The 16,753-nt window shown below is 33.4% G+C and overlaps 1 protein-coding gene and 1 pseudogene across 34 annotated transcripts in view; both read right to left on the bottom strand.

Moving 5' to 3' along the window:
• TRDN (triadin) overlaps positions 1–16,753 on the bottom strand; it is a 410,920-nt gene that overhangs the window by 169,858 nt on the left and 224,309 nt on the right. For 25 of the 34 annotated variants that reach the window (XR_013416180.1, XR_013416179.1, XM_077999352.1 and 22 more), the window contains exons 13-14: positions 10,165–10,218; positions 4,167–4,196 (exon numbers count right to left, since the gene is read on the bottom strand). Coding sequence is in view for 28 of the 34 variants with exons in the window: in XM_077999352.1 (XP_077855478.1) it covers positions 4,167–4,196; positions 10,165–10,218 (84 nt within the window). In the remaining 6 variants the exon portion in view is untranslated. Of the gene's footprint in view, positions 1–4,166; positions 4,197–10,164; positions 10,221–16,753 lie in introns of all 34 variants that reach the window. The other 9 variants (XM_077999343.1, XM_077999340.1, XM_077999353.1 and 6 more) reach the window with 3 other exon arrangements.
• On the bottom strand, positions 1,299–2,570 carry LOC713437 (heterogeneous nuclear ribonucleoprotein A1-like; annotated as a pseudogene).

Below are 16,753 nucleotides of genomic sequence, written 5' to 3' on the forward strand. Positions count from 1 at the left end.
CTGGTGGCTAGGAATTCATCAATCAAGCTGAGTTTGGATGAATAATATCTACCTGGATCTGCTAGTACAATTCAAGGAGCAACTAGTGATTACATACACCTAAGAACAGTCAATAGCTGATTATAACTTCCCAAACCTAAAAAGCTCACTGGAATATACCTTCCAGTAGTTAAAAAAAAAATCATTCCTTGCCTGTGGTGTGAGAAAATAGGTACTTATTCATATTTCTTCTGGGTGTTATATTTATCTCGAGTTCTGAATACTACCGGTGCATGCACAGAATATATATTTGTTTAGAAATGTGCAAACCAAGGAAATGTGCTCATCCTCCATAAGGGATAAAAGTTAATTGGACATAGCCCCTTTAGAAAAAAGGTTTAAGTCAATTAGAGGAATAGGAAAATAAACACAAGTAACATGAAATACAAGGTGGCAAGAAATAAATAATAGTAGAGAGATACAAATGGGAGATTATACATGCAGGAAAGTATTTTTAATTGGTAGCATCAGACCTACTTCTCAGAGACAGGAAAATATATGAATTTTCAGAGAAGGAAAAAGGATAACCTCTGTTAGGATAACAACAAGAACAAAGGCAAGATGCCACATTGTACATGTAAAATAGAGAACGACTTGGTACAGATGAAGATGATAAAGGAAGAAACTGGGTGAGTATCGGATAACAGCTCACCATGATGTCCTGGCAACCTTGCACATGTCCGCACAGGCCATGCAGGTAAAGTTTTGAACCACAGTTAATTTAAGTTTTGATAGGATGCCTTGCGATTCTCCCAGAACGTAGAAAGAAGGGAGGCTTGCAAAGCCCTGCTGTGAGACCACCTCCCACATGGCTCCCTATCTCTCCCAGGAAATGTCAAGAGGCAGTTTCTCATCACCTCCTGATTCTGCCTAAAGCTGCCTGGAATAGAGCTGCAGACCACAAAATCATTTTGCTGTAGTCTGGAATAGCTCCTCAGCAATGACGTGTCCCCAACTTGTGTTGCATTTTCTGGCCCCTTTTGTTTGGGCTTCATCCTTTTTGGTGTGTGGTGCAACAACCTTGGAGAGCTGGAACCTCGAGTTTTGCTATGAAAGTAATATATTGTCTCAATCTCAAATGGGATTATTGCATCTTTACTGTTGGAATTGTTTAGGTCTCGATCATGACCTTACCTTGAGGTACTCTTTTTTTTTTTTTTTTTAAAAAGACATTTATTCAGCATCACAATCAGACTATTACATTTAGCAATAAACAGCATGGGTGCAAAAAAAAAAAAATCTACGTTAAAACCCTTTGTTGGAATGCTTTACACTTTCCGCAGAACAGAAACTAAAATAACCTGTTATACAATTAGTCACAAATACAGTCCTCGAGTTTTTTGCCCATACACATGAGTATTTGTCTAAAACATGTCTTCTTTGTAGCAGCTAGGCCCTGCCACCACTGTGCTTGGCTGAGTTCACAAATCTGTTGTGACCTGAAGCTTCCCTGTCACTTCTCTGGCTCTCCTCTCCTGTTAAGCTTTGTTTCCTAATTAAAATCTTCTGCCACTGCCACAGCTACTGCTGCTGTTGGAACCGCCATAGCCACCTTGGTTTTGTGGTTTTGCAAAGTATTGGCCTCCACCACCATAGGGGCCAGAGCTTCTGCCTCCAAAATTTCCTCCCTTCATGGCTCCAAAATTTGAAGACTGATTGTTGTAATTGCCAAAATCATTGTAGCTTCCACCACCTCCAAAATTGCTTCCATCATTACCAAATCCATTATAGCCATCCCCACTGCCACCATATCCACCACCACCATGGCTGCCACCAAAGCCACCACGATCACTGAAGTTTCCTCCACGACCGAAGTTGTCATTCCCACCGAAACCACCTCCACGACCACCACCAAAGTTTCCAGAACCACTTCGACTTCTTTGGCTGGATGAAGCACTAGCCATCTCTTGCTTTGACAGGGCTTTCCTAACTTCACAGTTGTGGCCATTCACAGTATGGTATTTCTGAATGACAGTCTTATCCACGGAGTCATGGTTGTCAAAGGTTACAAAGGCAAAGCCCCTTTTCTTGCCACTGCCTCGGTCAGTCATGATTTCAATCACTTCAATTTTCCCATACTGGTCAAAATAATCTCTCAGGTAATGTTCTTCAGTGTCTTCTTTAATGCCACCAACAAATATATTTTTCACAGTTAAGCGGGCACCTGGTCTTTGAGAATCTTCTCTTGAGACAGATCTCTTTGGTTCTACAACTCTTCCGTTCACCTTGTGTGGCCTTGCATTCATAGCTGCATCCACCTCCACCACAGTGGCATATGTGACAAACCCAAAGCCCCTGGAACGCTTGGTGTTTGGATCTCTCATTACCACACAGTCCGTGAGCATTCCCCATTACTCAAAATGGCTCCTCAGGCTCTCATCAGTTGTTTCAAAGCTCAATCCTCCAATGAAGAGCTTCCTCAGCTGTTTGGGCTCTTTAGGAGACTCTGACTTAGACATGACGGCAGGGAGAAGAAAGACTTTAAGGATGCTTCTTCGGCAGCTTCCACGGGCAGAAAGGAGCAAGCTGACCGCCTTGAGGTACTCTTAATAGGCAGTCAGGAAAGACGATTCAGAAAAAGAATTTAAAAAACTTTAATTGCAGGTTAAGTCTTGTAGAGTACATTCAGTGGTCAGTGTAAAGCCACTCAATATTTTAAATAGGTTATGACATGAAAAGTTGAATAAAATCAGTTGAATATTTTGGAAAGAGGTAATATTAGAGGCAAATTAATTATCTTGGTCAAAGTTTTTCGTGTTCCTCTCAGGACTCCTTTAAAATCTTAACTATTAAAACTCCCAAACAGCCTTTTTTAATGTAGCTTCTATTGATACTTATAATTTTAAAAAATTAAAGCTGAGGAAATTTTTCAAATATGGCATTATTTCTGCATTTGTTAAAAATAATAAACCTGTTAAATGTTAACATAAATAACATGTTTTTATGACCAATACACTTCCCAATACAAAAAAAAAATGGTGACATGAGTGACTTTTTTATTGCTTTTGTGAATATTATTAATGTCTGGTTTAATGAGAAAGCAATAGGATTTGCATATCTGCTTGGGCATTTACTGTGTTGTATTATTACCATTATTTAGCCTCTAGAAGTCTCTACTGCAAACTCAAGTGAGAATGACAGTGAGAAAGGCAAATGAAAACTTCCTATCACTTATAAAAATAAGTGAAACCTTGTAGAACCACTGAAAATGTCTCAGAGATCTACAGGAGTCCTTGACCACTGATTTTGTAGATCATTGTTCTGGTTGACATGAAAAGTTAGTAAGACCAACATGAGATCACAAATGGCAATGTGAGATCGCAAATAAAGAACTGGATCCTGCAAATGAAGATTAGTTGTTCTAATTATTATAGGAAGAATTAAACAAAAGGATCGTTCAGTAAAAGTGAAAATTCTGGAGAACTAAATGTAAGGGAAAAAATTTAAAAAAAAAATCGGTGTTGAAGGTTATACCAATATTTCAGTCTTGCTGTCTACAAGGAGTGTTTTATATGTTTTTTAGCTGGTCATGGACTCTGGATCTCCTGAATCTACGTAAGCAGAGCTCATCTCAAGCTCCTCCAATATTGCATATTGATTATGGACAATGTTTCAAAAGGAGAAAAAATGAAAAGAGGTATATAAGCCAGAAAAAATAGAACAAAAATATCCCAGAGGCAGAGCAATGAGAGAAAAATAAATAAACAAACAAACAAACAAACAAACAAACAGATAAAAAGCTTAAAGCGGTGAAATTGAAATTTGACTACTGTTTTATATAACCCAAAGGGTTCGAAGACTTTGATTTGAATGCCGATGAGAATGGGTCTGTATGTTACATAGTTCTGAAATTTGATAAAACTGTCAACATAGAAGGAGCCCTAGGATTTTGAGAAGTTATGCTTTATTCCTTATATCTTGAGAAAGATTAGATTAAAATTGCTTTCAAAAAGTAGCTCACCCTTTTGTGTGAGGTGAAGTAGAAAAAGCACATTCATGCAAAAGTATGCACATAATAGATACAGTTATCCGAGGGGAATATAGACAGGATAGCAGTCAAACCCCAACTCAGGATATTGGTAAATTGTACTCACAAAAGGCTCAGTGGGATTTTGCATAAAACTTACCTTCCTTCTTTTCATCCTTTCTAGCTGCTGCTGAAATAATGAAAATGGCATAAAGACATATGAAATGATCATTCCTCAGAATACTCCCCAGAATATGAGAATGTATTCCATATATTCACAAATTCAGTGGTCATCTACACACTAATAAACTCATCCAAATCTGTGATAGGAGTGTAACCAGAAAATATTACTTCATATAAAGATTTTTGTAAACTCAGAAATAAGCATTAGCAAAAGAAGAATAAAAATATATGGAGTTACACAGACAAGAAGTCAAATTTATATGTATATGCTTAGTGTAAATTCATTTTACATCTTAAATTGTTGTATCTGAGGAAACCACAATCTTTTCTAGAAGGTCATAAAATATAGACTATGAGTGGATTAATCAAAATAAGTGGAAGTGATATTCCAAAAATTATCTATGCTTAGCTACTGAGGAGTTATATACCAGTCTGCAGTCTACATTTGCATTTATAATAGCCGTGTATAAAATACCCAATTTTAGGACGGGTAAATAAATATCCTACCCTCCTTTTAGTAAACTTATGCCTTCTTTTACATAGAGAAAAAGGTACAGAACACTTTAATCACCTTTGAATTCTGGCTTCCTCTGTGCTGATATTTATCTAATTCTGAACCATGAATCTAAATCTGGATCCACGTTGTTGCTTAAGGGTATTACCAGAAATATTAGGGAGAGGCGCTCAACAGACTTAGAATTGTTCTAAGCAATATGACCCCTGGTTCTGTTTTATGTTCACCCAGGAGCTAAAATCATTCAGAGGTATCTTAGGTCACATTAGCTGAATTTGAGATTGTGCATAATCCAGCATGGTAATCCCACCTAAGTGGGATAGAATGTTGGGGATCACTTAGAAACAACACTTAGAAAACACTTAGAAACAACTGCTATGGACATTTGCTCTATGATACAATTGCCAAAGCTCTTTCAGGTACATCCTCTTATTGGGTTTTCATCATGACCTTGTTAAAAAAAGCAGCCCAGAGCAGAAAATGAAGCCTCTGAAACAATAAAATAATTTTCAGAGTATAAGCAGCAGAATTGGCTCTAATGATCAGGAATAAAAGACAGGATAAGCAGCAGGAAGAAAATGTATTTTAATTTATGACAAGTTATTTTTCTCTATTTTCTAAATGCTATTGATGTGCTGTTACTTTTGTAGTAGAAAAGTGAATTTATAAATACATTAATTTACAAATATGATAATTCTACTTTGGGATATTTGTTTCTTTTTAATGTAGTTTTAGCTAATAATACACAAAATGTATTATATAACAATTATATAATATAAATATTATATATTATGATGTTATTATATTATATATAATAAAATATATAATATTTATATAATATATCAAATTATATAATATAATATAGACTATAATATATTCTATATAATATGATCTAGAATATATTATATATAATAAATATCCTACCCTCCTTTTAGCAAACTTATGCCTTCTTTTACATAGAGAAAAAAGTACAGAACACTTTAATCACCTTTTCTGGCTTCCTCTGTGCTGATATTTATCTAATGCTGGACCATGAATCTAAATCTGGATCCATGTTGTTGCTTTATTATATTTTATTATTTTATTTTTATTATATTATATATTTATTTATTATATAATGTGTAATATATTATATAATATTATATATAATATATAATATAAATATATTATTTATATTATATGTAATATATTATATTTATATTATATATTATATATTATATTATATTATATATTACATATTATATATTATATAACATATATATCACATAATAATATATAATATGTAATATATGTTATATATAATATATATCATATTATATGTATATGATATATGATATTATATATTATATTATAATATATACTACATAACATATGTATATTATATATTATATATGATATTATATATCATATTATATCATATATCTTATATACTATATTATATATTAATACATTTTTAATTTATATATAATATATATTATATATTATATATTTATGTATTATATATTATTTTATATATGTATAATATATAATATATTATATAGTATGTATAATATATATTATATAATATATAATATGTATAATATATATAAATAATTTATATTATATATTATATAATTATATAATAATACACAAAATTCATGGCCTGATGAATTTCAAAGCCATGAGGTTTAATTTCAGTAAGTCTGTGAGTTTGACTCAATAGACTTGTTTATTGTTGATTCTTTACATTGAAAATAAGAATTTCCTTCAAAAAATTTTATAATTTTCAAAATCATCTGATCATGATTTGGATGGATGGATGGGAGTGGGGAACTCTTTAAAGAAAGACAAAATAAAACAACACAAAATTACCCCCTTGAAGGAGCTCTGGTCAATGAATTGCTCTGAGCTCTAAACTTCATCAATTTAACCATAAACACATGTGTAAAGGGCAACCTGAAAAAGGCCTTGACCAATGACAAAAAAAAGGGCTGAGAATGTGAATACATTTGACAAAACCATAGTTTCTTGTCAATTCTACAGACAAGAAAGCCTCTGAAACTTAAATTCCTTCAAGAATTAGCAAAATCTTGTTAAATTGCAACAAATTTTTTGATTTCTAAAATAATACATGAAAAACAATCTGCACATATGCATGTAGAGATGCAAGCATGCATGCATGTACATGCATCTTCTTTTATTCCCATCCTTATATATTTGATAGTTTCAGTTTCCAGTTTATAGTGACAATGGAGATAGTTGAATGAAGCAGTTTGACCTATTCCATCATAACTGACTCTGTTTTCTGTTGCTGCCCTGGTTCCCTTGAAGGTGCATAGCTTTTGTTTATTGCCAGTTGGAAGGCCATGTTATCTGCCAACCTGGATTCCAGGCCCACAAGCTAATCAAAGCCAGGGTCTCGGGATTCAATTGCTTCCAGAACGGTTTTGTAGCTTGTGTTCCATGTGTCCCACTTCTGGTCCTCAAATTCAGCTTGCCTGGTTCTCATCTATTTAACTCTGTTATGGGATTGGATGACTCTTGAATTTACTGAGTAGACATGGTTCTGAATAACTGAGGTTTTGGGTTTTGCATTGTAAAAAAACTGGAATGGCTAACATTCTAGTTTTGTTGATGTTGTTCTCTTTCTATACTCTTCCTATAGTATCCGGGAAATTCTTAATATTTGCTTTAGGAATCCAGAAGAAAAAAGCCAGTGGAAATATACTAACACAGAGTGCACATAACTCCATCTTTTAAGCTGAGTTTAATTTTTCATGTGTTCTCTCTTTGGCATTCTGATATCACTAGGTGTCTACCTCACCATTGCACCTGACTAAAAAAGTAATTCCCCATCTCTCTACTTCCTTTCCAATTTGGATCTATATGGATTTCTTCCAACAATTTTTTTATGTAATACCTATGAACTAGATTGATTTCCCACCTAAATTCTAATTGGCTACAAAAAAATTATTGTACAATTATTCTCCTTCCGCTCAACATTCATCCACTGAAGAGTGAATCATCTTTTCCCTTCAGCTAGTCTCTTCCCTTGAAATCTGTACATAAGCATGAAGAGATGCAAGCATGCATACATACACATGTATCTTTTTTCCCCCATTCTTATATGTTTGATAGTTTCAGTTTACAGTTTACAGTGACAATGGAGATAGTTGATCTCCTCATTACCCAGGTTCCAAAGCTCAGTATCATTTTTGTTCTTTCCTTTGTTTCTTTTCACATATTCTATCAGACATTAGTTCTTCAAAATGTTAATGACATTTGTGGTTTTTCTCTTGACATTGCCACCGTCCTAGTTGAGGTTATTGTCTCATGTCTTAATAGAAACAAAAGCCTTTCCTTATATTTACCTAAATTTGTTAGATCTCCAAATTGGAATTTCCTGTAGTAGTGAGATATTTATTTTGTAGTCTCCTCAGCGCCTCAAAAGTTTGGAAAAATAATTTTCCTTAAATTATTTTAAAATTCCAAAGAATCTATGCTAAATCTTAATAATAGTTATAAATAAATATCAACGTATACACATACATATGCATGGAAACCAGATTTTTAATATGTCCTTGGTTGTAAAAGTTCAAAATCAATAAATGAACAGATCTAATCTAGCGTTTTACCATGCCACAAAGATCATGATCAGTTTTATCACTTATACTTCAAAAACATCAGTCTACTATAGGATTATTGCCAATTTTGTTTAAGTTTTGTCTCCACGTGAAGTACTTGCAAATATTAATTATTTCTCTGCATAATTTAATTATATGCCTATGACATTAAAATAAACATATCTAAGAAAGATCTATGCGGGATTTGCAAAGAAGTGAAAAATCTGCAATTCTGCTTTGGTGTGTCCCTGCACTGGTGTGTCATTTTTATTTTAGTAAATGTATACACAGAATACCTCACTCTTGCCTTGTTCACTGTGCTTCACCAATCTTTTCATCCAATTTCCTTCCAAGGATAATTCTAACAAGACTTTGAAACTCTATGTTACTATTTACTCAAAAATAAATATTTTATTCCAAAACAATAAATTCTGAAGTTGCCTTGTCCAATGTATTTTAAATCTTGAATGGTTAAATGTAGTTTAAAGAGCCCCTACCCTCAAGCTCAAATATGAAGCAAATTTTCGAATATCTCTTAATTTTCTTCCTCATGAACGCCTCTAACATGAGGCTGAAGTAACTAACACAAAATTCCTGCCTCAAGTCATAGTTTCATATCTACACTATGGTCCTCAGAAGTCTCAGTTAAACAGAAGGAGTCTAAGGTGATTGTGGTTTTCTATGAGAACATATATACACTAATAGCAATGATTTCTTAAACTGGTAGTCATTGGCTTGAGGAACTCACCCTGACCTGCATTTTCATGTATGAAAAAATCAAAGGTAATACAATTTGTCCTGCCTTTTTACCATTCATAATATTTACTATATTCCCTATCAGAACTTTCCTAAAGAAAAACAAGTTTTTCAACATGAAAACTAAAAACTGGTGTCACAGCTTTTAACAATTCTAGCTTATTTTGCTCACAGACAACATCCTTGAGTCAAATGGCATTTAACAAACCCATGCTACCAATATTTGGGGGGGTGATTCTGCATGTTGTTGGGTCCGAGATTAAATACAAGAGAAAAATGTTGCTCAGATATAATACATGCAGTCATACATCATGTAATACGCTGAGTCTGCTATGAGAGCCTTCTACCCCCTGAAAATTGTACCACCACCTATGTGTATCTCCTTTATTGCTTGATATTATATAATCTAGCATAGAAGAGATGGTAAAGATCGTCTCCAGTAAATATTGTATCTTTTATTTTCTAAGTGCGTTGCATAAAGTTTTGCCACATGACAAAAACAGAACACTTGTACCCTTCCCTTATGCTTTCATCAAATTAATCCTCATGGTGTGAGACAAAAGGACTTTTGATATCCTGAAGAGATTCATAAATGATGAAGCTAATTTTCTTAGATGGCTCATAAAAATAGGATAATTATTTTATAGCCATATCTGGAACCCAATTTTTACAGTTTTGATGTTTATGAAGTACTATTAATTTAATAACATTCTGATTCTCTCATGTGACATAAATTACAAGGTATACTGAAAATTACAGAAAAATGCACGTTATTTTATATCTGTCTGTATTTCCTTATGCACATCTATGGCTTATTTTTAAAAATACACATAAAGCTCAAATACTGAAACTTGGAGCCAAGACTAGTTATTGGGTCCTTAGGCATTTCCTCTGCAAATCTGGCATTACTCTCAGTCATGTTTGCTAATTACTAAATAAATACTTGAACTGTGTATTTTCATTCAACAATATGTTTTTTTGGCAATATCCCAGCAGATGGTGCTATTCTGCAATAAACAGTTTTTGCTTTTGTCAATCAAGTGCTATAGATGTTTAAAAAAAAAAAAAAAAAGCCATGATTTTTAAAGTATCTTATTGCTTACCTTGTGCTGCAATTTTTACAGTCCCTTGTTTGGTTTCAGGAGCTTTTCCCGGCTCTTAGAATGAAAAAAACCATAAATTACCATGAAGTACGATTTTGGAAAAACATACAAATAAAACAGGGGCAGGGGAGCACAAACACAAATGAGCATAGAAAGTGTTGCCTTTGACACGCAGAATTTTTGTTAAGAAATAAACAGTTATTAGAGGAATTGCTGAGAATTGAGCTTACTGAAAGAAAGACATGACTGAAGCAATTTAAAGCATAAGATAAAGATTCTAAAAACTGTTTTGCCTCACTGTTAACTGGCCATGGAATATCACTTTGCATTTGTTGAGCATCCGAATTTGAAAATCTCAGAATTCTATGTAAATTATGTCTGTATTATCAGTCCTTCGAAATCAATGGTACACGTAGAACCAAATAAGATGACTTACTGAAGGTCCCTTAGTGACTAATGTGAGAATAAAGCCTAGAACAACCAATCTCAAGTTCAAGCCTTTGATTCTAAAATGCCCTTCCCTAAACTGCAGTGGCACCAATCACTATTAGTGTGGCCCGGGGCAAAATATATACGAGAGAATGAGCAAGCTTCATTTTGGATCTTTCTTACCTCTTGTTCTACATTTTTTACTATTTTTTTTCTCCTTTGTTCAGAATTTTTCCTTTAAAGAAACAGGATTTATTTTAAATAGATTATATGATAAACATTTAAATATACTTAATCAGAATGGGAAATAATGGGTAAATAAAAATTTCAAAATATAGTGGCTCACTTCACATTTGACTTAGTGTGATTCCTGATTGTCTTTACTGTTTTCAATAATTTAATTATTATTTAATAATGGAAAGTAAGATTGGGTCATTTGTTTTATATATTCACTTTCATTCATTCATCACATGTTTAGGAATAATTATGTGTGGACACGAAGTTAGGTGTATATGTAGTAGTTGATTCACATATATGTTCAATCTTTCATTTAATTGTTGTCAAATGTTGATTATAACTTGTTTAATGTTGATTTGATTTCTAATTCATGCTTTACCTCTTGGTAAGATAATTATTCATTTATATATAACCATGATTATAAAAATGTTAATTTTTATTTGTTGTTATATAAAATACATATTATTTGATCCATAAATAATTCTAATTACTATTGCTATTTCTTCAGACAAAATATCTTTTGCCAAAACTGAATTAAGTCTACCCTTGATATTTTCATAATTAATTTTTTTCTGGAGGAAAACTGCATGCATGCTAGTACCATCTTTGTCAAACCTAGACTAGATGGTCTCAATTAGTAATTATATATGACTGACATTTAGTGGACAAGTATTAAATTATTGTTGACCAAAACCAATGGAAGAAAGGAAGAAAATAATATGACCAAAATTTTCAACAAAAGAACACCATTCTGCTCAGATGTTTTACTTCCTGGAGATCTCAAAATATTAGAAAATTATACTGTAGTTTGCAATTAAATGTTAAAGAAAAAGATTTTAAAATATCAGTAGGTAAAGTACCTTAGAATTTGTAGAAATATTTGCAAAACTTTGCAGCCAATTTTCCTTCTATCTTCTCCTTTTTCTTTATATCCTCTTAAATCACTGATACTAAACAACCCCATCACACCTAAGATTATATTAGACCACCGAGGTCATACACACCTGCAAATTATGTAGTGCTTTTCCTAGGGCCTTATCACTTCTCCCACAGACCGTTGGGTTTCTCTGTCAGCTGCTTTCTCCCTCAGGGATCAGGTTCAGAAACATGCCCCTGATTGCTGAGCTTTTCCCATTTGAGTGTCCCAACAGGTTGGTCATCTCTCAATGGAATTTACCTCTTTAATAACCTTAGCCTGTCCTGGGTTTGGCTGTGTTCATATTGTGCATATTGATTGGGCGTGTTTTAGGGTTCCTTACTTACGGGCTCTTCTTTCTACTAAGACTTAGTTCCCTCCCTAAGTCTTCCCGACACCTCATTGTCCCATCCCCAACCCATGCCAAAGAAAACAGTCCACAAATGCACACTGATGCATTGAAGATACTGTTTCCAGGTAAAAGTGTATTTTAAAGAGGTCATTCTACAATGTCTACCTGCAAAAGTATGATTTTAATGGAGGAAAATCTCGGGATCGTAGCAGTATAATGTTTGGCCCTCATAACTCCATCTATTCCTTCTCTGATTTTAAGCTTTAAAGTTCATTTATGAGGTTGGTGCAAACGCAATTGAAGTTGCACCAACCTCAACTGTGTTTGCACCCTTCTAAAATATTAGTTCACAAACTACTACATGATCTACATCTCAATAGAAATTAACAGTTTAAAACCAAATGCCTTTTCAGTAATTCTGCCAGCTTGCATCCAACCAACAACAATATCATCCTTGAAACTATTGAGGACACGTGCAAAGAAGATCAGATTTGACATATGCTTTTGAACAGCATTTCCATTTTCAAAATTGCATGACATTAGGGGAGGAAATCGACCCCGAGTCCATACATGTATGACACAAGAAAGCTGCACCAAATATTGTACTACTGAAAACACATTAATCCAGACAGACAAATTTTCGTTATAAATAATTTTTCTGTCTCTTTTTGATTTCTGCCAACTACAAAAGAAACTACATTTTTGTTAGGGAAAATTCTAAACCTATACAAAAATAAAGAAGACAGGATAATGAACCCACTGTTTCCAACACCTACTACAGTATTTCATCTGTACTGCCTGCACTATACATATTCTAATGAGAATTTCATTATATCAAATGATTTTATCTTGTCATAGTTTTGGTTATAGCTATGTTTTTGGAAATAAAGTACAATGATTTAAATAAAAAACAGATGACCATAACAATATTCAACTAAAGATTATAGTAATTCTGAAATTGATAAATAGTATTTTGGACTTTTAAATCAGAGACAGGATGGACCTAGATTAAAATGTCAGCACAATTCACTTGGGGGTGTTTTCGCAGGAAATTATCAGAGAAGTTAGTATTTGTAGATCCCTGAAACATGTAGTACTTATATAAACAAATTGTCATGAATCAGATGGGCCAAATGTTTCAATGTCTTCTGATTCCACAGACATGGAACAATCTGATTTACAAAACTGAAAAGATATCATTAGTCTGCAAACATTTTGTTAAAGAGCCAATTTTTGCACAGAGATTTAAATATTAGTTTAATATAATTAACTTTTCATTTCTAGGACACTGTTTACATTTTGACTTCATTTAATGTAAAGTGCAAATCCAATACATTTTCAAAAATAGGTTTCATATAACTTTAGTGGCAAATGGACTGCTACATTGTCAGCTGCCAGAATTGGTCTTTGGCTAATGGGCAGCAGATAAAGAATAATAGTATTGTTGAAAATCCTATCCACATCTTACATGTTTTTGAGCATTCTCCCATCTCTGAAAAAAATCAGTGTATTTATTACGTTTTAATTTTAGAATAAGTTGGTAGAGATCAATTACTACCTCACAAGAGACAATAAGCAGTGTTATTCAAATACCTGAATAACATGTAAGTCCCTTACTTATAGTAACAACAAAATAAGAAAGAAAGATCCTCCCAGCTGCAGTGAAGTGACTGGACATTAGAGAGAGGAACTGACAGGGGCAGGAGAATGAGTAGCAGCAGATGGTAAAGCAGGTAGTGGGCTCCTACCACACAGACTTTGTCCTTGTTATTGACAATACCCAGCCCACTGACCTCCACACTATGGATTTCCATTTCAGTGTGAAATAATACAATTATTTACTCGTACAACTTCCCTTCCTAATACCCTATAAATTCCCTGAGATCACTGATTGATTGTCACTTGTTCAACTTTATAACTCCAGAGTCAACAACCTGCTGGAAAAATTGTCTCTATGAAACATGTAAGAAATGGCACAGAATATCTAAGTATAAAAATGAAAACGAAAATCCAATTGACTGCTTTGAAATGGAACATTAAGTTCGGGAATCTATTTCACTTTTAAGATGATGCAAAATCTCTTTTTCTCTTTGATCACTGACATGTGTTATTCAGAACGTGTATTAACTCTAAATTTTAGAACTAGATTTTTAGTAGAATATATGGTATCCCACATTGCATTTGGGAATTTTGTAAAATTAACTAATTTAGACAAATTTGCAAATTTTTAATTAATTTGAATGGATTTTGATAAAAGAATAGGGGGGAAACAAATAGCAAAAAATGAAAATATTGGAATTCTACTTAAGAGCATGTTTGAGATAAACATTTTTTCAGGGTTCAAATTATGAATCAAATTTCTTTTATTAATTTTCCAAAGAAAGGAAAACAGCTTTAAAAGCTGTCTCTTGCTATTTCTTCAACATTACAAGGAACTTAGAATCTTTTTTTTTTTTTTTTTTTTTTTTTTTTTGAGACAGTGTCTCACTCTGTCGCCCAGGCTGGCATGCAGTGGCACGATCTCGGCTCACTGCAACCTCCGCCTCCCAAGTTCAAGCGATTCTCCTGCCTCAGCCTCCTGAGTAGCTGCGATTACAGGCATCCACCCCTGCACCTAGCTAATTTTTTGTATTTTTAGTAAAGACAGGGTTTCACCATGTTGGTCAGGCTGCTCTCGAACTCCTGACCTCGTGATTCACCTGCCTTGGCCTCCCAAAGTGCTGGGATTACAGGCGTGAGCCACCGTGCCTGGCCAACTGTTCTTATTTTCTTAGGTAAGAAAACTAAATATAGAAAAGGTAAATGGCTTTTCCATAGACCAGGAGATAAATTCATGTTTATTAATTCAGCAGCTACAATTTGACCCAGCAATATAAAACCTTGACCCCTCAAAATATATACATCCTTTGTTTTTTGCATAAGACAGTGGAAACTAATGACAAATTATTTTGCAGTCCAATGAGTTGCTAGATCAAATTCTAAATTATTGTTTCCTATTCTTATAAAATCCAGTGTTATTTTTAGATATAGATAGTACCAAAATACCAAAATAGAGAAAGGTTAACATTTAAGCTAAAAGTTACTACATACTTGAAAGCTCTAGGCTAAGCCTCTTGTACTTAGAGCTCCAGGAAAGCATATTTCAGGGGCACTGCTTCATTTCAGTATGATAATTACCCTATTGAGATGAAATTAATCATGAAGCAGCCTTTGGCCATCCTGTGTGACCAAGGGGACTGAAGCCTGAAAGAAGGGCCTATTTGCAGCCAGATATGCAAATTGCAAAAGGTGCACAATGCAGAAATATGAATAATTTATCAAAATAATCTGTTATTGCTAGAGGTTAAAAATCTAAATAAGTTGGCAAAATGATTTACAATAGGTAGCATAATTTTGCTAGATATTTTTCCCCCCAGAAAATCTTCACCTCATCATGCCAAGTATTTTGTTTTGGAATCTAAGTAGCCTTTACCTTAATAACTTAGCATTATAGCATTTAATTCAGAAAAAAATTGATTATTCCACAGCTACTAAAATAGTCTATTTTTTAATTTTTAAAAAAGAATATCTCTTCCATTTAAATCATTCCAAGGATTTCTTAACTTGAAAAAGAAAGAATTTGGATGCTTTTACTACATGTAAGTCAAAATCTACCTATAGATGTTACACATAAAATCAGCTTTCTCCAAAAATTAAGCATAGGAAAACAGAAAGTGTTTGGGAAATATTAATCAGAATAATGAGCATTTCCCCCTCATGGCATTAACTAGCTTTCTGGATAGAATGTGTGAGAATGATAAGTTTCTTAAGTAATCAACAATTTAGGATTGAAGACCAAGGTATCAATATATTTAAATGATTAGCAGAAGAAACTTTTTTTAATATAAAGGAAAGTTATGTGCAAGAAACAGATCATCTGGCCATTTACTCTTCAAAATATTTGCCATATTAAGGGCAGATTACATTTAGACCAAGGAAAAGGTTTATTCCATGTATCTAATAAAACAACAGAATGCAATACGATAGGAAGATATGAAGTCCCATTTCTTGAGATGCCAGAGAAAGAAATACCTGTCTTAGAAGGGTCCTAGACATTTTTGCCTAAAGCAAAGAGAGAGTACCAGCTGGTCACTCAAGGTTCCTTTCTACCTTCTATAGCAACTTTCTAAAATCAGTGATTATGAACACAGATAAAAGTATTAGAAGAATTTGCCTACATTATCTGTGATGGCAAATTTCTTGATTATTTATTCATTTGTATTATTAAGACTTATCCTGGTAGTCCTCCACTACCATAAAATAAGCATTCCTTTTGCATTGATAAGATTTTAAAAGCAAGCATCCTGACCAACAAATTGGAATGATTTCCTTAGGAGAAGCATACGCTTTCCAGAACAGTTAGGACTCAAACAGAAATGTGAATTCTACTTACAATTTTAAGTAGAAATTTGACACTTTAGTGAAATAAATATTATGATTTGGAAAGACTATTGCATTCTCCATAGGAGTGATTTATGTATTGGGCTAGGATTGATGCAACTCTAAGAAAAAAATATAGTAATGATTTTAAAAGTCAAGAGTTTATTTTAAAAAATAAGCCATTTTATTTGACATAAAGAATATGTATACACACACACACATACACACACACAAAC

This window comes from Macaca mulatta, chromosome 4, assembly GCF_049350105.2.
Source record: "Macaca mulatta isolate MMU2019108-1 chromosome 4, T2T-MMU8v2.0, whole genome shotgun sequence".
In the NCBI taxonomy this organism is placed as follows: Eukaryota; Metazoa; Chordata; class Mammalia; order Primates; family Cercopithecidae; genus Macaca; species Macaca mulatta.